The sequence below is a fragment of the Nyctibius grandis genome, chromosome 30, assembly GCF_013368605.1.
Source record: "Nyctibius grandis isolate bNycGra1 chromosome 30, bNycGra1.pri, whole genome shotgun sequence".
In the NCBI taxonomy this organism is placed as follows: domain Eukaryota; kingdom Metazoa; phylum Chordata; class Aves; order Nyctibiiformes; family Nyctibiidae; genus Nyctibius; species Nyctibius grandis.
The window spans coordinates 3,412,047-3,433,878 of NC_090687.1; the positions used below are offsets into that span (position 1 = coordinate 3,412,047).

General features: G+C 38.9%; 1 protein-coding gene across 4 annotated transcripts in view; it reads left to right on the plus strand.

The window, feature by feature from the left end:
* Nucleotides 1-21,832, plus strand: part of KATNIP (katanin interacting protein) — a 60,264-nt gene that overhangs the window by 23,388 nt on the left and 15,044 nt on the right. For all 4 annotated transcript variants that reach the window (XM_068420127.1, XM_068420126.1, XM_068420128.1 and 1 more), the window contains 7 exons: nucleotides 234-374; nucleotides 4,428-5,316; nucleotides 9,687-10,421; nucleotides 10,991-11,199; nucleotides 15,180-15,243; nucleotides 18,758-18,935; nucleotides 21,391-21,556. In XM_068420127.1, coding sequence (XP_068276228.1) covers nucleotides 234-374; nucleotides 4,428-5,316; nucleotides 9,687-10,421; nucleotides 10,991-11,199; nucleotides 15,180-15,243; nucleotides 18,758-18,935; nucleotides 21,391-21,556 — 2,382 coding nt within the window. The remainder of the gene's footprint in view (nucleotides 1-233; nucleotides 375-4,427; nucleotides 5,317-9,686; nucleotides 10,422-10,990; nucleotides 11,200-15,179; nucleotides 15,244-18,757; nucleotides 18,936-21,390; nucleotides 21,557-21,832) is intronic.

Below are 21,832 nucleotides of genomic sequence, written 5' to 3' on the forward strand. Positions count from 1 at the left end.
GCGAGCAGCTGACCTTTATCTAATTGTCAGGTTGTTGTGAGCTGTCTTACAGGCAGGAAAGTTGGATTTATTGTTTGGAAATGACGTTAAGGTTTTGCTCTTAACGTAGTAGATTTTATTAAATGGTTACTTTTCTAATCAATGTATACTTTTCTGTGGGGTGGTGAGTTAAGTAAAATATCCTGCTTTAGGAAAAAGAGTATTAGTGACAGTCTGCTTGTATGTGTTCTTAGACCACGAAGGAAAGCTGCCTTTGGATGTGCCCTTTCCATCCGCCCGTCCAACTTTACTTTGTTATCCGCAATCCCACCCGGTCACATGACTTTGGTATATCCAAGATCAAGATTTGGAATTACAACACAACAACTCGCGGTGTAAGTAGTCTTTTCTCAGCTCCTCTGTATGTGTACCCTACCTTGCTAGGGAACCTCAGTTTGATCTGCTTTCCAGAAGTATGAAATAAAAGTAGATACCATTTTCCCTAATAAAATAGGGAGCTGGGAGGGGTCCATGGCTGCTGTGAAATTTGCTTTTGTCTTAATTGTAAGTGGGAGCAATGCAAGTGTTAATGTTTTCGTAGGCACAATTAGCATTTTCTTTCAAAGCTATTAAAGATCTCGACCTAGCAAAAGGCTTGCATATTCTATCAGTTAATCCTTTACAGTGGTAAGAAATAAAGATAAAAAGGTAAGTTCGTCTTAATAGTCAGGACTTCCACTTGTTTTATCACAATATAAATAAATGTGTTTAAATATGTGTTTTCTCATGTATGTAGGTATAAATAGGCTGACTGTGGCTTGATTTTGGTTTTGTCACTTTAATTAAAATGTATACTAACTGCGTGTTCATAATAAAACAAGTCATCTAGTGTTACAGGAGAGAGACATCTCATGGCAGATGGTCTCTTGTTTGTGTGTTTGAATGTCACCATGGAAATTATTCTTGTTTGTACACTGCAATGTTAAGAAAAAAATCCCAGGTACTGGATCAAAGAGGATTTGCTGTCCTGGATTATAAATAAGAGGCTTTATCCCTCTGTTTTTGCTCTCATCCATATTCTTATATAAGCACACATGATAATTTATACATATGGAAATGGCTATGGAAGGGACAGCTTAAACAAATTTACTATAACATGATTTATATTTCTTTTCTGGAATTTTAATAGCTTTTTCTATTAAAATGTGGGCTATAGAATCTTCCATCATCATTAGAGAGTGCGGAAGGGACTGCTGTTTTTGGAGGTAATAGTATGATTTCTTACCAAACGTATTGAATATAATGCAGGAAATACACACAAATGTATTTCTGTCTTTCAAGGCACTGGTTTTTTTAATAAAACACTATGAGGCAAGCTGTAAAATCCATTAGGAGTATAATCCTGTGATTTTTGGTGGTAGTGTAGCAGTCTACACGGACTAAAGAAATGTCTTATCCTTAAGATGAAAGAATAATACAAAGCAGTTCTCCCTAATTCTGTAATTTGTCATGAGGAAGTTTTGTCTGAGAAGTATAAAACCCAAAAATATAATTAGCTAACAATTTTCTTCCTGGTAATGTAAATCTAGACCCAGATTTCTGTGTCTTTTTTTGGTAATCAATCTAACCTTCTCCTTTCCCTCAAAAACCATGTGAAAGGTGCCCAAGTGCTTCTTAAAAAAAAAAAAAGCAGACAAAAATATCAGGCCAGTACTTCTGGACTGTTGAAAATGTTTGAGTTTTAGAACTTGAGTCTGGAAGTAGAAAAAATATGTCTGAAGGAAGCTGTAAGAGTCAGATTACATCATTGTCAGATTCCTTGATTCAGTGTATTAGAAGGAAGGTCTCAGAGAATGCTTCTAGAGAAACCATAGAACTGTGTTCACAAAATCTTTCATTTTTTTCACCCTGACATTGATCATACCTACTTGCTTGTTCCGAGAGACTGTGCCATTCTAATTACTCTTCCGGGAGGAAAAAAAACCTGCCTTGGATGAAATATTTAGTGTTTGTTTACAGGGTGGCTTCCTGATGGAATTACTGATGAGGAAGGGATTTCTCCAACCTCCTTGTGCTTGAGAATTAAGCAGTGGCACTAGGGAAGCTGACCATTCTGTCAACCTTTCCCACCACATCTGATCACCAAGCAACTGGAAGCTCAGAAGGGGGGTGGAAAGGAATAAGAAAGAGCAGTTCTTAGTCTGGTGTCTGCTTATATTTGTTCTTGGAGTCCCTGAGATCTGTTCATATTTTTCCTGTCTGAGCATCAGTCTGCTTAGAATTTTGGTGCAAGAGACTTTCATTAGCTCTTTTACTGGTACTTCATGAATATGAATGGTTCTTCTGAGTGATCAGCTGTTGTCAATGCCTGTCCCAGTTGAGTCTATCTCTACTGTCTTAGAAATATCTGTAGCTTTACTTGATTCATCTTGTTACAGTCCAGACACCACTTCTGGGGAAGCTTCCTATGATACATACTCCAGACACTCCAAAACTTCAGAGAAAGGGAAGTCATTTTCCACTGACTGGAATAATAATTTGGAAGTGACTGGCCCTTTTCTGTGCTTGACTGTCCCTCTTTCAGGGAAAATAAGCTCCACCATCTCACTTTGTAATGTTTTCTCTGTCTACTTGTCCCCCTCCAGTACTGGTGGGTGGAGTGGGATTCATTTAAAAACATTTTGTTCTTAAGAGGTTGCTGATTTTAATTTAAAAAGATGACATTGATAAATACTTCTCAAAATACACATATGTGTATTTCTGGTTTCATGCAGTTTATATCTGTTCCCAGGTAAAAACACAGCACTAAGGTTTGAGTATTCATAAAGAGCAATAAAGGCTAGGATATTATGTAGAAATGTTGCAGTTATCCTAAATTCAACTGTGAATGTCAAATATCTCTAGTATTTAAGGGAGACATGAACAGCCCAGACATACAAAGATTCATAAAATAACATTACTGGGGCATCCTGATATTCTTGCTCGTCCCCATCATAATTTCAGGCAAAGCCATATAGTTAGTTTTTAATATATGTGAATTATTAAAATGTTTTGATCCCCAATTTGATTAAACTAGCAGTGTTCTTGTTCAAGGGGGAAAAAAATCATGTTTTATGGCCAAATGCATCAGTATAGACATATAGCAATTTATGATACCCTAGGAGTAATGCAGGCACCCAGTTAAACTGGGTTTTACAGCTGTTCTCTCAGAATTAGTGAAGGTTGTCTTTTTCTATCAGGAATGTGTCTCGCATTCCTACACCTGCTCCCCTAACTCAACTGTAGCTTTCTTGTTAAGCCTGCGTCTTCTGGTTTTCCCCCTGTGTAGGTCCATATACATTTTTTGCTTCATACGTGTTATTATTTGGAAAGCAGTAGAATGGAAGCTGTAAAGACTTGTAAGTTGTAAAGAGTGCATGCAGGAGTGAAGGACTGCGTGCATTTGTAATTGAAGGTGAAATTTAAATCAGTATTCAAAGAGAACTGACATCCAGGAGATGAGCAATAGGGATGAAACTGAAACTTCTTACTTTCATGAAAAGCTTCTCAGTTTCCATGAAAATAGGGAAAGAACAGAGAGTCTTTAAAGACTCCATGTGATGGACATGCTACTGAAATTTAGAGGGCAGAAAGGAGATGGATTTTGTCTCATCTTCTATGTTTTCTTTGAAGATATCAGTATTTTTGTCAAGGGAGAGAACAGGTTGGAAGGAAATGATAAAGAGAATAGACAGAACATTAGTTACAACTGCAATGGAATGAAAAAATTAGGGTGCCACAGAAAAGAAGAACATAGAGATCAAGTTGTGAGTGGCAGAGTTGTGTCTGAGGTAAAGGCCTTCTGTTTAAAAGGCTAGTTAAGTGTTCGAATAGGCTATCAAGGCAGATTATTTGAAAATTGTTAAAACAGATTTCTTCACAATGGTATAGGTTATTTTACTTTCTTCAGTGGAAAGAGATGGACTGGATGTGTTTTTCTTTGTCCTTTCCAGACCTGTATTTCTATAACTCTTTGTAACTCTTCTTTAACTCTAGTGGCTTTGGTCTAGGTGGTTCTCCGCTGTGGAACATGTTGTGAAAGTGGTGCATCTTAAAGATGCTGAAGCAAAACGTGCCTCTGGAATTTATAACCTGATCAAATACAATTATACTTAATCTAGCCTTCTTCACTCAAGCTTTGAGAAATATTTAAGTCTTGTCAGCCAAAATGGTTCATAGTAGTGTCTAGCAGGGTTTTTAGTCCTTTTAAATAAAATCTTAAATATTCCACAATATTTTTCAGTTGTTTGAGCTTTTGGTTAAAAAGTAGTCAAAAGCATGTTACTGATACGGGTTTTTAATAATTTTTGTCTGTGTATTGATTAAGCATTCAATTGTCAGAGTGCCAGAACAGTCATATCTAATGCTTGAACAGCTTAATTGAAATCTTCATACTTTTATTTTTGTAGGACCTTGGTGCTGGAGTGAAGAAGGTGAAGTTATATGTTGATGAGAACCTTGTATTTGATGGTGAATTGGAGAGAGCCTCTGGAGATCTCCTCACTGACCACAGCACTACAATTGACCTTACAGAACACAAGCAAGCTATCTCTGCATATTCTTCAAATGAAAGGAAAGAAGTAATTCCACCTGCAGGCACAGAGGAGAAAGTAGACCTGCATTTTAAATGCTTACAGTCAAACAGTACTTCACTAAACTGGAAGTCTCTGCCAGAAGAAAATCTTCTTGAGCATAAGACGAACTCAGTCAGCTTTACACAGAAAAATTTGTCTGGGTTAGAGGATGATCTAAAAGCGTTACCATCTCAAGTTTGTATAAAAGATGCCAAAGAGAATGCAACAGTAAAAGCAGTTACAGAGCATGTTCACCCTGATGATGAATTTACTTTGAGTGAGCAAATGGAAAAGCTAACAGGAAGAAAATTGTCTGATTCTACAGGTGCAGTTCCTTCTTGGTTACAGTCATCTTCCCAAGTAACAGAGAATAATCAAGTTACTTCCAGTAAGCAGAAGCCTCCCTGGCTTGCTACAGAACATTGTTCAGGCTTGAGACTTGAAACGCAGTCAGATGGAATAATGAAAAACTTTTCAGATCTGACTAATGAGGATGTCAAATGTCAGAGAAATGAACTGGGAAGATCCAGTAGTAGAAATGCAAATGGAAATGAGAGATCACAAATGCTAACCAGAAAGGATGGTGGTGTGGGCTTGGACATATCAGAGCAACTTTCTGACAAAAATTGCTGCAGCCCACAGTACCCTACAAGTGGAAGGAGGAGTGTCAGATATGCAAAAAAGGAGAGATTAAATCTTGGAGAAGATGATTCCGTACTCAAAGGTAAGAGCCCACAATAGCAACCTTAGTGCAAGTGCTGACGTGTTCTCTGTTTTGCAGAAGCACAGAATCATTTAGGTTGTAAGGGACTTCTCGAGATTCCTGGAGGTATAGACAGTAGGATTTTATTTGTGGTATTTGCAGTATTCAGTTTTTCTCATTGATACTATGACAATAGTCAGAGTCTCTCTCCTTGTCCTACACCTGACACAAAATGCTCTTTTTCTGAAAAATTTACATTCTGAGTTAGTGTTTTTAAATTTATTTGGAGAAGATGGAAGACTAAATTTCAGTAAATTGTATTCTAAAAATTCACAGTCCTGCAGAGAGCAAATGTTTGCTAATATCAATGAAAATCTGAAAAAAGATAAAGAACAGTGTGACCTCAACATAGTGAGTAAATTTACAGAGTTTTTGTGTAGTAGGTTTGTGTCTGTCTTGGTGAGAATATACACTGAATGTATTTATTCAGAGTGGATGGAAAACTGCCCTTATTTTCCCTTCTCCGCTGATAACATTACATACCTCTTTCAAACCTCTCCCTCAGACATCTCTGCTCATTTATGATGTTTTCTAGTAAATTTACCTGTTACCTGGTCCATGCTTTTGATTATCCTTGTCATCCTTCTCCAAACCTTTTTTAGTTCGCCTGGATCCTGCTGGAGGTGGGGGATCCAGGTTTGTGTAGTTGTGTTCTGCTTCTGGCAGTAGCCAACAGTGGGTCCCCAGGGAGGGGTGTGAGAATTGGGCAAGTTCTGAAGTTGTTCTTTGGCATTTTGTAACTCTTCAGCATTCAATAACTTGTCTCAAATGAAGAGAGTCTGGCAGAACAAGGACAACAAGGCCCAGAGAATGGGAAGAAGAGGTTACAGAAATACAAATCGAAATTTCAGATGTGATTTAGTAAAATTAACCATCAGAACAATTTACGTGAAAGTGTGGCTTGCTGTATATTGGTTTTGGGTGTTTGCAGTAAAGTTATGGCCGTAAGGGACAGGAAGCAAGCCTAAATGCAGGAACGCCAGTTCAAATTCTACAGCAGGTATTGCATGAAGCTTTCGAACAAAGGTGAAGAAAATGGTTCTTTCTAAACTTAGAATGTCTGAATTTTTCCTTCTCTGCCCCTCTGTGGAGAAAATGGCAATTTTGCAAGTATATCTGAAATCACACCTCAAAGAAGATAAAAGAACGGAAGTATTTGGGATAACTGCCATCTTCCCTTCGCCCACTCACCCCACAGCCTGTTTACTGGTCTACACATTGTACGGTACTCTGTTAGATTAAAAACTTGTCAACATTATGGAAACTGTAAATAAATCCCACCTTAGTAATTTCTGTTTGGTTTAAAAATGGTAACAATTTAGCAGTTTTAATGTAAACTATGAGATGAGGGTTATTATGATTCTAATTATAATGTCCTCTAATTTTGCTCAGAGCAGGTTTTGTCATCTGGTGCTTAAAACTCCCAATATGTGTTTTTCCAGGGGAAAACTGCATGCCATCTAGCAGCTTTTGTTCTCTCCATACTGTACCGTGCAGGGTAAAGCCATCTTCAAAGCGGAGCTGAGTGACCATTAACAACAGGGAAGCAGTTTTAAGTGTTTCCCTAAGAGTGGTGAATTTTAATTGGTACGGGGCTAGGGGAACTGCAGTTTTCCAACAGCAGTATGTGACAAAGGAGAGGCTGCACAAGCTCATATACAATGTCACAGCATGTCTTTGGTCATGAAATGAAGAATAATGAGAACAACAGAAAGTAAAAATAACACGTACATGCACAGTTCGCTCGAGTTAATGTTGCTATAAAAACACACTTTTTCTTTGATAACTGGCTTAACGTGCAAAGGAAATGATGGAAGTATGCTGATAAAATTTGCAAAAATAACATAATATGGGGTATTATGAGTTAAGAAGATTGAAGGACTGCACAGAAAGATGAACTTGCGGACGGGAGTAACAGCAATGGAATGCAGTTCAGTAGTACTGCTTGCAAGGTCATTTGGGGACTAATAACAAATTAAGTTGTAAGCTGAGTAATCATCAACTGCAAATGACTGAGGAAGAGAAGGATCTTGGTTGAGTATTTGATCACAGATTGACTATGAAATGCTAGTGTGATGCAGGCATGATTATAGCAATGCACTCCGAGGACGTATCAGCCGAGGCATTTCTGTTAGTTAGGGAAATGTTAATATCTTAGCACAGGCACTCGTGAGACGTCAGTTGGAAAACTGCAGTTCTGATCATCTGTTTTCAGGAAAGCTGATTACAAAGTGGAACAGATACAGAAGAGAGCTTTTTAGAATGATTTGGGAAATGAAGCGTGTGATTGCAGCGTGGAAATATGATTGCTATTTATAACCGCAGGGAATAAAAATGAGCTTAACACAACAGAGGGAGAAGAAAGGTGTTTTTCAAGGTAGTGTTGCCCCAAGATGTAGTTTACTAAAGTTTTGAGAGCAGTTGTGTGTGTTGCCAGCAGAAGCAGGACAAGGGACTTGGTTATTCAAGACACCCTCCTGAACCCCCAGGGGAGATGCATGTTTGAGGTGTCGTTGTTTCTGGACTCTGGGACAGCATCCATCATACAATCCTCTCAGGCATGCAGAAGGCTGGGAATGCGTCTGTAACACCTGCAAGTGGGATACTCTTTATCTACATGCAGAGTTTGTTGTTCACATGGCTCCAATAAAAATAATAAATTTAGATTCTAAGAAAAAATGCCAAACCCTGTAAGCCTTCAGCCATTGACCTCTGCGTTGGGGCTGTTCTTGGCTTTCCTTTCAGAGCTCTGCTTCTCCTGTTGTCATTCCTTAATGTAGCTAACAAACCTGTTAACCTCTCATTGAAAATCATTCCTATTGAACTGCTGTAGGAGTGCTTCAGAGTTGTAATCTCTGTACTGCTTGAAGTATTTAACATTAAAAAAAAAAAAAGTTAAAAAGGCGGGGGGGGGGGGAACCTCCAAAACAAGGAAAGCCAATGGATGTCAAATACTCTTCTGTACGTGCTCATCCTGAAATTTTCAAGCTTTGACATTTTAAAGTTAAAGATATAAAATATCTATACAGTATCTTCTTCGGGTAAGTTGTGAGGCTCTGGGAAGTACTGTTTGGGATCACCCAGCCCATGAGTATGCATATGGACAGTGGTTTGAAGAAGAAAGGGACTTACAAGTGACTGATGTTGTCTGAAACATGTACCTTTGCTTCCTATGTGTATTTCCCTTGCGGGGTGGGGAGGAGTGGCCAGGTTGGTCTCCAGCCTTTTCTTCTGGAAGACAATCCTCTTTCAGGTAGTTTCCCATCTGCTTCAAAATTCTTATTTTTATCTCACTTGGCCCCAGTGTAAATGATTGTTGGCCACAGATAGATTAGGAACATTGCCTCTTTCCCAGTGTTTCCAAAAACAAAGTTAAAAGTTAGTCTTGAGCGGTCTTTTGGGAAAACATTATTTTGCATTTTACCGCAATTGGCATTTATTCTTGATAACCATTTGTTTTAGTATCCACTCAAGAATGTTTACAGAAGTAAAATCTAGCCCGTGGGCCTGTGATTGTTTAGTACTCCACTTGCTTTGCTTCATTTATTTGAAGAAAATACGTAAGTGACAGCTTTATTGAAAATCTTTGTTATTATCTGCTCTTAATTGTTTTGAGATGGAAATAAAGCAGCTCCCCAGTGCAGTCACAAGGAGAGCACGCTTTGCTCCCACTGTGCCCCTCTAATTTGTTGCCCCCACTGCGTTCCCGTTAGATACTTTACCGTTATCACCCTTCTACATCTCACACTTGCTGAAAAGTGGAAAAATATTTGGACATTAGCTGCCTAGAATGCAACGCTCACTTCATCCTCCTTGTGTGCTGAACCTACTTCTTTTCTCACCACTTTTCTTTATATACATGACTGATTTGGACAGGAAGCACGAGCTTCTCTCTGTAATGCATTAGAAATGTAACCAGTTCGGCTATTTCCAATTGTATGAAAGATCTGCAGAAATGCAGACAGATGATATAAACTATTGTGATGGCCACACAATAAGTATCAATGGGCAAAATCCCAATTTCTGTAAGTATTGAGTCAAGAACTTCCAGTCAAGAACTTCCAGTCTCAAACTTAGTTGCGTTTTTGTGTCTTGGCGTGTGCTCTGCTCTTCAATCTTTAATAGTGACTGGTTTTGTTATGTCTAAATAGGGAAGGGAATTTGGGACATGGAGCCTTCATAATAGGGAGGTGATATAAAAGTGCTGGTATAACAGGATTTCACAGTAAGGGAACATGAATATGACCAGCATAATTCTGGAAAGTCTGTGTTGTAGTGGTTTGCTTCCAGTCCTGTTTATGCATTAAATGCCTATGTAACGTTGTTTCCAGATGAAGACTTTTCTATCAAGGACACAGCAACCTCTAGAGCGAAGTGGCACAATGAACAAGAACACACGCTGCAGGAGTCCTGGAACTCCTTGGTGAAGTTTAATTATTCCCATCGTGGCCGAATCTCTAACATGGATTTTCAAGGGGATATCTTTGATGAGTTTCTCCATCAACAGAAAATCAACCGGCCTGGAGAACATCAGCAAATGAGAAAAGAGGGACTGCAAGCAGTACCAAAAAGGCAAGAAGAAGAAAATTCTGTGGAGACACAGGATGGAAATGATTTTAAAATTCCTGTTTTACCTTATGGACAGCACTTAGTGATAGACATTCAAACAACATGGGGAGACAGACATTACGTTGGTCTTAATGGAATTGAAGTTTTCAGTTCTAAAGGAGAGCCTGTTCAGATTTCAAAAATAACAGCTGAACCACCTGATATAAATATTTTACCAGCTTATGGCAATGATCCCAGAATAGTAACCAACTTAATTGATGGAGTAAATCGGACGCAGGACGATATGCATCTCTGGCTGGCACCATTTACCCCTGGAAAACCTCACTTTATCTTTATTGACTTTGTGAATTCCTGTCAAGTAGCTATGATTAGGATTTGGAATTATAATAAATCTCGCATACATTCTTTCAGAGGTGTGAAAGACATTAAAATAGTGTTAGATGAACAATGCATCTTTAAAGGAGAAATTGTGAAAGCTTCAGGAACCTTGTCTGGAGGTATGGTATCATTTATTTTTTTTGTGGAAACAGCAGTACAATACAAAAAAAATACATTTAGCTTGTTGTTATCACTTTCCACTACAAAGCAAGCTGGCACTTCGTATAGTATTTAGTCCTTTTAATTTCAAACCGTAGTACAAAACCCACTAATGCATTCTTCAATGATATTGTGTTTTAGTAGCACATAGAGCTGATCTCTATTCTTAACGATGTCTTAGCAACAAGACCATATTTCAATAACATCAGAACGTCACTAGATGTTTAAAAGCTGCAGATTTTTACTTATTTTCACAGATGTGGTCTTTTGGAAGAGGTGACGGAGAAACTTTTTTCCCGTTTTCTTCTATATGTATTTGAAATTTTACTGAGTTCTCTAGGTTTTTCTGCTGTGCAGTGTAAGTTTGAGAATGAACATACTAATTATATCAGTATTCAGTATCAATTTACCATATATTATCTTTAAACACTACTGCAAATTAAATGTAAAGAAGGACAGAAGTTTGTTTTTGTCACTCTATATATTATTTTGTATGTTTTCTCTATTTAATTCTGTATGTTGCCTTCAGCTCCAGAGCACTTTGGGGATACTATATTGTTCACTACCGATGACGATATTCTTGAAGCTATATACTGCTATGATGAGACATATGATGGAGAAATGGAAAATGCCAGCTCCTTGAGATACGAGGAAGAGCTAAAGAGGCCAACAACTGCTGACAGGGAGGGAGATGAAAGACCTTTTACACAAGCAGGGTTACGAACAGACTGTCAACAGGTAGGGACCTCTATGTTCAGATCTCTCTCTTTCTGAAACATGACATGGAAGCAGGGGACACTGATTTCCATGATGGAGTAAAGCTCTGCAGGAGAACTAATACAGCTGTCTCTCTATTTTGAAGATTTGGTTTTTTTCTTCAGCTCAATAATTCATGCACTTATTTTAAGTCCAAAAGGTCCTCCAAATTTTGGTTTCCCTGATTAATTAATAAGACTACAAGGAAGGCTATACTGGATTGTGTATATATATTTTTCTTTACTTACTTGGACAGAGATTAGAGGGAGTTCTTTTTGATTTAGATACTCCTGAAGGTTTGTGCCACTGTTGGTGATTTTTACTGTACAGTTATTCATGTAATGAGTAGCTGTGCTCCCTGTCACTCCAAATCAAAGATTTTTCCATATTTTCCACACAGAGTATGCTCTTGCTTGTTTCTTCCTCCACAAATCAAGTATGTTATGTGAGAAGGATCTCCCCTTCTCAACCCTTCCCTTATTTTTTCCCTCTTTGCTTTTTTGACTATCACCTCCACAGGTCTGTGTGCATTTTGCAGCATAAAAATGCCCCTTTACTATTCCATACAGTAGGTATTTTACCTACCTGAGGAAGGATGTATTTTCAAGCACTGGAGTCTTGCCTCATACCACTCCAGCCCAACAGTCCAATGTCTGAGCAAAAATCATGCAAGATTTTCTACTCAAGGTGGTGTGGGGCAGTCTTTGATCTGATTTCCATCAACTCCTCTACCTTCTTAGAATCTTCATGAGCACCTACTGCTGCTTCAATGAGGATCTTTTTCTAGGGGATACACTCTTACTTGTAAGTCTGTGAGGAGATCCAAAGCTGAATCAATCCAAATTCAGCTAAAGTGCTCCCAGTGATATATGGTTCCTAATGAGCCTTGTGCTGTTGTCAAGCCTTCCTGTTCTGTCTTGTCCTCTTCTCCTGGTGGCTTATAAGACAAAGGAAAATGTCATGACATTAGAATTTGATCTCACTGTTAAGACCATGAGTAGTGACTCCAGCTCTTTGACTTCTCCAGTGCTAGTTAACACTGGCAACAGTAGTTTTGGTCCCATCTTTGCTTGTGGTATCTTAAACTGTTCAGACACCTCATGCAGTGCAGGATTTCATGAACACAAATTGAAGTTCACCTTTCTTTTCTTGATCACTTGTTTATTGTGAGCGCTCACCAGGACCTCTTCCATTGCAGAAGCCTAGACCTGGACTGTCTGGTCCTTACTCAGAGCCTCTGCCTTTTATTTTGCTGTTCATCTGTGATGCTTTTCATACTCCTTTTCTAACTCTGAAACATGCTGTATCAGCAATAGAATAACAAAAGCTATTGTGACTGAGTCATTGATCTCCCTGTCATTCTGTATTTGCTGGTACCATCAAGATTTTGTAGATGGATGCTTATGCCATCAGAATGATACAGATCTACTAGGTGATTTGTCTTCCCCAGCATAACGTTGTCATTCAGACTCGTATTAGGTTTGAAGAGTCTCTAGCTGTTGATCATTCACCCTTTTTTCCCGTAGCATGTTCAGTGGATGGAACTGTTTTACTGCACTGACTACAGAGCTTTTCAAAAGCTCATACTTTCTTGTCAATATTTATCCATGGTCATCTGTCTTTCCCATGAATTCAGTAATCCTCAACATGTCAACATTTATAGCAGGTCAGACCTGCAACTAGTGCGCTTGACCCAACTCTGGTTGTGGCCAATAGTGGATGACTAAGGAGAATGTACGAATAGAGCAAACATTCTCTGAAGCACTCATCCAGCCCTTAGAAATTTTTCTCACAAGGACTTTGACTTAACCTTTGTGTTTAGTATCCTGCCATGGATTTTTGTTGCATTAATTAATCCACTAGCTATTTGAACTCGTGCACTTTTACAACTTTCAATGCTCAGTGGTAAGTTTCCCAGCTTAGCTTGCATAGCACAAAGAACCTATTTCTGTTTGTCTCTAGGTTCATTTAATGTCCCCTAGTTTTTGTGTTGGAAGAAACAAAACAATTATTCCCTATTCCCTTCTTCAAGCCACTCAAGAGATTTATGCCGCTCTGTTACAATCTCTTCTAAATCTCTCTTTTCCAGAATGTTTAGTCCTACCTTAGTTCTTCCTGACATGGAAGGTGCTGTACAGTATGGTCAGGCGTAGGAGCATGGTAATACTTTCTACTTTTTATTGCTTTTCCAATAACTCCTGTACTATGGTGGTATTTTGTTCTAGTCATAAGGATCTAAGAACACAGGTAGGACAATGTTCACAAGCAGAAGTAGTTGAAATAGTAAAAAATTAGACCGTATCTGAAAGAAAAGATAGTGGGCACCAGTGGAATGAAAAGATCTGAGTAGCCAAGGAGGAAGAGGGAGAAAAGAGGTGGTAAGTTGTCTTGGCACAGATAGTTTATGGCCTGCAAGGGAGGGCATTATTCAGCATTCTGTAAAATCGGTAACTTTATTGCGTCCATGGGTTTTGATATTCAGTAGAGTTGTAAATTCTAATTCCCAGGCTGGTCTTTTAAAGTTGTTCTGAGAAAGAGGCATCAGACATCAAAGATAGCGTCACTGCTTTGCAAGAAAGGCACCCCCAGTCAGAGGGGTTTTTCCATCTGCTGTCAGTTATCTGTGTTTATTTCAGTGCACGGTTCTTGTTCAGTTTCACCTGCTTTATTACCACAAGGACATTTGCTACTACATGAAGTATATTGCAGTCTGGGAACATACGCATATAAGATCCAGGATGTCAGCAGTTATACTGCAGAGATATAATATAACAGCAGGAGAAAAGTGTTGACAAACCTTTTATTTTTTTTTAGGCACAATTTTTTTTTAGTATTTATGTAGACTGACTGAATTGATGTCCATTTGATGTACTCTGGGTGACAGGGAGTCCACTTCTAGTGATGAATGAAACTATAGAGAATGAGGCTGGACTTCTAATTTTCTATTTGGCTTTTTGACTACTAATGAGGATTGAGCTGATGTCTTTGTGGAACCACTTACAATCCACAATTTCATTCTAATCTGCTATTATTTTGTTTGGAGCCCAATACTGTGTCTGTAAAGTTAGGATTGTTTTCTTCATGTGGAGCATTTTTATATTCACCTACAGTGAACGTAATTAGCCATTTTACCACTCATGCTCAATGAAATGAAGTCTGTCTTCAACCCTTTGCAGTTGTCCTTTGTCTTTACTACTCTAATTGCCCCAGTATGATCAGCAAATTTTATCATCTGTTTATTCACTTTCTGGTTTGCTATGTCAAATAGCATAGGCTATTATTAATTAGTATCATCAAAGAATAAATGCAAGCTTTGGGACAAGTTTGCTTGTTTGTTCTGGCCCTCGATTCTTGAGAAGAAATTGTGGTGGCATTCTCTGAGATCTTAACTGCCTTCCAGACTTCTTCTCTCTGCAACATATTGGCAACATGTTGCAAATACAGCATATTATCATTAACTAATGGCAGTCTGCAGGTAAATAAGCGTGACTTAAGAATTTCAGCCTCTTTGAGAATACGTAATCCACGCTAGGGAGTCTCCCATTTAACACTCCTATACACACTAACAAAAAAAAAAACCAAACCTGATAGTCTTAACTTTCTAAGGACCCGTATGATCTTCTGTGTTTTGGGGCATGTTTTCCATTATTTTCCAGGGCAGCCTGGCTGGGTGAGGCAAAGGGGAGATTGATATACAAAAGGCTGGATGGGGAAAAAACAAACAAGCAAAGAAACAAAAAACAAAAAAACCCCAACCAACCAAACAAAAAAACACACCAAAAAAACCCAAAAAAAACCCCACCAAAAAACCACAAAAAAACCCAAACCAAACCCCCCCCCCCCCCCCCAAAAAAGAAGGAAATAGACAAAAAACCCCACCAAAAAACCTCACTTTACAAACAGTGTGTCTGTAATGTTTATATGATACATATGTTCATTGCACCTATTGGTTTACCTTTTAGGTTCAAGAGCCAGCACCTCTCTCTGAATGTATACCCAAGGAATCAGGAATATTTACTGGAAAATGTAAGTCCTTGCATTTACTTCTTGCTTAACCACCCTCCCCCACTAACATGTTATCAAGAAAGATCTCATTTGTCAGAGCTGTACAGAACTTTGTGACAGATGTCAGGTCTAGAATAAAGAAGAGAAATTGAATATTTGAGGCAGAAGCTTTGTTTACTATGGCATTTTGAACGTTATATCTTAACAGTTGGCTTTTAATCTCAGAAAAATAACAGTAGCCATTTGCCTAGTCCCTGAATGGGATTTGTAATAGCTGTGTCCATTACTCAGTAATTCTCTGTACTCTCTCTCTCTCTCAATACCATGTATTTATGTAGACTGACTGAATTTATCAGATCAGATTGACAATAGAAACCCTACAGTAAAGCTAGATCAGAATGTTACATCCATACTTAAAGTACCTGATTTCTTTATCCTGTACAAAAAGAATGCTCTGTGGGCCTTTAAATTATTTTCCAGAGAGCTGCTGGATGGCTCAGATGTTTCGGTATCAGTTCCTGGTCCTTTGACCAGTACAAGAGAAACGGGGTTTTTGGGCCTGGCATAAAGTCTTCAGCCACCTGTGGTGTGCTCTCTGGAAATACACACAATGCTGTGGCTTATTCAGCCAAAGATCTGTGGACTATACCTATGATCTGGGTCATCTATGAACATGTCTATGATCAATTTGTATCTGTGAAATTGAGATGTCTTTCCCTCCTCCCATTTCTCAAAGTGGGTGAAAAATACAGTGAGGCTGTGGTTCAGAGCTCGGCAGATGCAGTCTCTCATACTGACAAGATATTGTGAACCAGCAGATTGGACTAACTTGTCTCTACCGGACCAAGAGGTCCTGATTTGCATTAGTTCTTGCAGGGAAGAGCTGGAGAAAGCTAGTTACATGCAAGGGAGGCTTTCCATGCCTCATGAAATGCAAAACAAACTCCAATTTAGTGTCTTACACAGGAAAAAATTGCCATTAGTTGCTACAAGGGACTGTCTTTGTAAACGACCTTGCACAAAAGCAAGAAAAGAACTACAAGCTACAACCTGCCTTTTGCCATTGACTTCTACGTACCCTGTCCTGCCTGTGTACACTGTTCCTTGTTCTCCTTATGCTGTGGGGTGGTCCCTTAGACCTGGATTGAGAGTCCTCTTTATTCCTCTTGTTTTGGGAAATTACTGAGAATTGTGCAAAACTTACGACCAGTACTGCCTTTCTCATCTGGGACTCCTGGTAATAAATTGTGCATGGAGTCACTAAGGATTTGTATCCTTGACCTGTTGTAGGTGGTTTTCATCTCTTTCATCCTGCCAGTCATGATGTCAAGGAGAAATAGTGCCTCAAAGTGTGATTATCACTGGTAAAAAGTCCAGCTAGTAGCCAGTTACTAGAGGTGTCCCTCTGGGATCAGTATTATAGTCTGCACTGATTAATGTATTTTTTTTAAAAGAACTTGGATGATGTGATAAAGTGCAGTCTCAGCAAAGTTGTGGATGATACCAAACAGGGGAGTGGTTGGTACGCTGGAGGGCAAGGCTGTTTTTCAGAGACACCTCAACAGGGTGAAGAAATAGTAACCTCATGATGTTACCTAATGTAACCTCATGAAGTTCTGGGCAAATGCAAAGACCTGTGTGAGGGTTGGAATAACCCATGCCACAGGACAGGCTGGGGCCAGCTGGCCAAGAAAGCGGCTTTGCACTGAAGGGCCTGAAGTCCTTTTAAGACCACAAGTTGAACAAGAGTCAGCAGTGCAGCCTTGCAGTAAAGGTGGCCAGCTGCCTCCTGGGATGTAAAAATGAGCGTGCAGCCAGAACATCAAGGAAAGGGATTATTTCCCTGTATGTGACACTTGTGAGACTGCATTTGGAATACTGTGTTAGTATGGAGCTCCCTAGGACAAGATGATAATTGACATCGAGGTACGAGTCCAGTGGAGGAGGGTGACCAAGATGGACAGGCAGCTGGAGTACCTGACACGTGAGAAAAGCATGAGAGTGCTGGGTTGGTTTGTTCATCTTGGAGAAAAGAAGGTGAAGAAGAGATCTTGCTGTCTACAGCTATCGGGAGGGCATACAGAGGACAGATCCAGGCCATTCTCAGGGGTGCACATAAGGTTGGGTTGAGGGCAACAGAAAGAATTTCCAGCTGGATATTAGGAAATCTTTTTCACCCTGAGGGTAGTCAAACACTGGAACAGAGGCTGAGAGAGGTTTTGAAATCTGCCAGCCATGGAGATCTTCAAACTTCCACTGGATAAGCTTCTGAGACACCTGATCTAATGGACATGCTCTGAGCTTGGAGTTGGACTAAAGACCTCCAGAGGTCCCTTCCACCCTGCAGCATTCTGAGATTCTGTGAAGGCATTGGCATGGTGATGTGAATTCTAAACCCTGTGTGGATAGCTGCTTCACCCTACTTTTCCCTTTTGTTTGAAAATACAATTTGGTTTTGCCTCAGAACTCTTGCATGCTTGTACACTGAGCAAGCTTAGGCTCAGCAATGGCCTGGGAATAGCATCTGATATCAGTGTAGCTGTAGCTCCAAGCTTGTCAGCTAATAGAACTATTTATTTCTTAGTGTCCTTGTAAATGCTAAAGGGATCTTACACCCAAGTGAATTTATGTTTATATCAAGACACAGTCTCGTGTAAATTGTTAGGGCTATTTATAGGTAATTGGGCTGGATGACTTAATAGCTTTAATGCTTGTTTGTTTTACAGGCATCGTGACTACGGGTGCTTCTTTAGACATTATCCAACCTGGTTATTTCTGGGCTTCTGTAATGTGTGAAATGAAAGATATTTTTAATTCACAGTGATGGATTTTTATAGAACCTAATCAGATTGGAATATTACTTGTTATATCTGTATGTGCCATTTATATTTTTTCAGTAAGGCATGGAACAGGTGGATCTGAAGATACATGTGCAATCTTTTGTCTGCCCATTTTTTCTTTCCTGTTTATTTTCTGGAGATGCAGGATAATCAACATTTCTGCTTTTCACTAATGCTGTCCCATTAAAGTATTTCCGTGTGTCCAGTTCTGACATGAAGATAGTAACTTAAACACATCAGTAAACCAAATTTGTTCTTTGGTTTAACTATGAGTTAGTATTCTCTAACAATTTATGGATTTATGAGAGACTGGATTTATATGAATCCGTGTAGTGATTTAGCTGGCAAATGATAGACAGACTTCAGACTAATAGGTCTTCTCTCTGTCTGCATAATCACGGCATCTGTCATGTAACTGCTTAAATGTATCCTGGAGTTACTGTCAGTCTGCAGTCCATGTAATGAGACACTCGATAACATGCTTGATCAGATTTACAGGAGATACTGTGCTATTCCATGGAGGTAGGCATGCAGACCACGAAGTATCCAAATACAGCGTATAAAGTTATTTAATCTAAACAAAACACACATACTGCTAATCGTTGGGGCTTCCATGCGTGCTTTTTATGTTGGCTGCTTACTTCAAACTAGTATGTATGTGTATGGATATCTTGTATGTATATTCTTTTATATAGGCCTGCAACTGAATTTTACCATGACCTGGGGAGACTTTCATTATCTTGGATTGACAGGACTTGAAGTGATAGGAAAGAATGGTCAAGCATTAAAAATAAGTACAGAACAGATTTCTGCTTCACCCCAAGACTTAAATGATCTTCCAGAATATACCGGAGATTCCAGAACATTAGAAAAGTGAGTAGCTGAAGAGCTGGATTGTGCAAGTATTTTCTGCAGGGCTATTTTTTTTTTTTTTCACACCTGTTGTTTCCACCAACAGTTTTGGAGTTTATCAATTTTAGATGCATTTTACATCAATGTTATGAAGTGACAGAATTATATAAACTTTTATTATGTTAACACGTGTTAATGCAACCATAATTTTCCTACCATCACAGCTCCTTCTTGGATTTCACAAGTTACCCAGGAACAGCTTGTTGTGGAAACATGAATGAGATGTTTCCAAAAGATGGTGTTTGAGTTAAGAGACAACGTGCCTGGCTGGTATCTCTGTTAGGGACTTTCCAGGCAGAAATGTGGGTGTTACGTAGCATCTGTCTATGCATATGCAGTGATATTTGTGCAGAATTTCTGGATAATTTCGAGGAAAATTTTCAAGTTAGCAAAGGGTGAGGATGTATTAGGGTATTGCACAAATAGGTGCTGTTCTTTTGCAATTCTGCAGCTTTTTTTTTTTAATTGCAATGAAGTTTTAGTCATTGACAAGTATACTTCCTCAAATTAACGTGTACTTCCTAAATGGTAGCAGTGGAGAAATCATAGGCTATAGGTCTGGAGAGGACTTGGCATTTGTTGTTACTGAAGCTGCATCCTGTTGTTTCCAAGCCATATCTTGATTTAAAGGGTATTTTCAGTTGTAATCCTGTCCTCTGGCATGTTTATGGTCTTGTGAATGAGTTATGAATTAGGACTTCTCTTTTCAAAGTCTTTGTTGAGTCTTCCTTAGAATCTTGTTTTTATCTACATGTGCACTAACTCTGTTCTTTGTAATTTCTGCTAGTCTGACTAATATAGATGTCAAGCTTACTTCTATATGATTCTTCAGTTCTTCTGCCTATTTGTATGAAAATCTCTTCTGTAGGCATCAAGATCTAAGAAATCTTCCCTTGAGGTCCCCTGGGATGAAGAGGTTCTGGTGGTGGAGTCTCTCCAGACTCCACCATGATGGACCCAGATGCAAAGAAGTCAGTCAGCTTTTTTTTATTGGTGTCTTATCTTCTCTGAATGCTCCTTTTACACCTAGTCATCTGTTGATCCTACAGAATGTCTGGCAGGCTTTTTGCTCCTGAGGTATTTGAGGAATTTTATTTATGGTACCTCTTGCTTCCTAGCCTTCATACTCTTTTTTGGCCTGTGCATACGCATTTAGCCTTCCAGAATTTATGATCCTATCAATTTAGGGGGTTTTATCATGACTTTTGTTGAAAGATGGCTTGTAATAACTTTCTTTATCCTGACACTGAGCCAGGCTGGCTTTGATGTTTAAGTCATCCCTCTTTCTAACGTCTGTCTTAGTAAGTGGGGTATGTTTGTTCCAGTATGATAGCCCTTAATATTCTCTCTGCTGTGTGTAATGATTTTATTTTGTTTTGTTGCTCCCCCGCCTTTTTTCTTTTTCACATATGTCATCATTTTTGCTTAAGAACCTTTTTGGGCACAAGAAACAGGGGCTTTTTTTTTGCTTTTGGTATTTCTGCAAGTGTGTTGAATTTGAGTACACTACAGTGCTCTTCAACTGTAGCAGTTGGAATAGGTCCTGTGTATTATTCAGGACCAAGTCAAGGATTATGTCTTCTCTCATGGGCTCCCTGATCTGTTCCTCTGTGAAAGTCATTATTCCAATCTTTTTCTTGCCAAGTCTGGCACTCATTCTTCCATTAAACTTTTAAATAAATAGTAAGTACATAGGGCAGTGTACAAAAGTAATTACAGTGGGCAATTAATTCATAGTCTCCTTTACTCCATCTTTGTATGCCATATTTTGTGGTAGAAGAATAGAAAGTCAGAATTCCAAAAGGAGAGGGAATAATGGAATTATCTTTATATAGTCAACCTGAAGTCTGTGCTCTTATGAGAAGACATTGTCATGCTGGTAGAAAGCTTTTCAAAACAGTAGGAACGTGCCTAACTGTGCTCATGAAGAAGGATGTGCAGGAACTCTGCTGCTTCTCCGGGTTATCCAGCTCCTTGTTGGATTCAGTGTGGTTGCACTGGCATAGTAACACACTGCGGAGTGCCAGATACTCTAGTTCAGGTGTGGAACTAATTAATAAGTTATATTGTGTCTGGGCTTTAGAGTTTTGCGTTTGGCCATTTTGGCACAAAGGTAGTTGACCTGTCCTCTGCCTGCCCCGGTTCACACAGGGAAAACCTAAGGATTTTTCTCTTTTCCCTCAAATGGACCCAACTAAAGGAAATACAGTTTTTTCTCCCCTCACTGTCTTTAATTCAACAATTGCATATTATTTTTTGTTTGGTGTGCTTTTTAGTTGCATGCATGTAGGCACAATAAGCCCTGGAAGCTGGAAGTGGTATCTAGAAAAAAATGTAACACCTAGTAAAGCACCTGATTTTCATAAGAAAAGCAAGCTTTTCCGTTTTTGCAGCTAATGGATTTTTCTCTTTGTAGGTTAATAGATGGGACTAATATCACAACAGAGGATGACCATATGTGGCTCATTCCCTTCTCTTTTGGAGAAGATCATCTGCTCACAGTCCATTTTGATAAAATTGAAAGTATTGCAGGGCTTCGCTTTTGGAACTATAATAAATCTCTAGAGGATACCTTTAGAGGGGTAAGTAAAAGAAAAGGAGCACTGCCAGCAAAAATATACAGCAGTGCATTGGAAAATTGGTACTGTGATAAATGAATATAGCAGCCTTAATAGAACACCATAAATCTTTCTAGATTGTCTGAGTCTGAATTTTGTGGCAGGTATAATGCATTTCTGTCTCCACAAACAGCAAATGTTGAAAAAAAAAAAAGCCAGAGATAGCTTAAAGAAATCTTCACAGCTGATTTTTCTAAGAGACACATAAAATAGCACATATTATTTTCAAGATATATGATT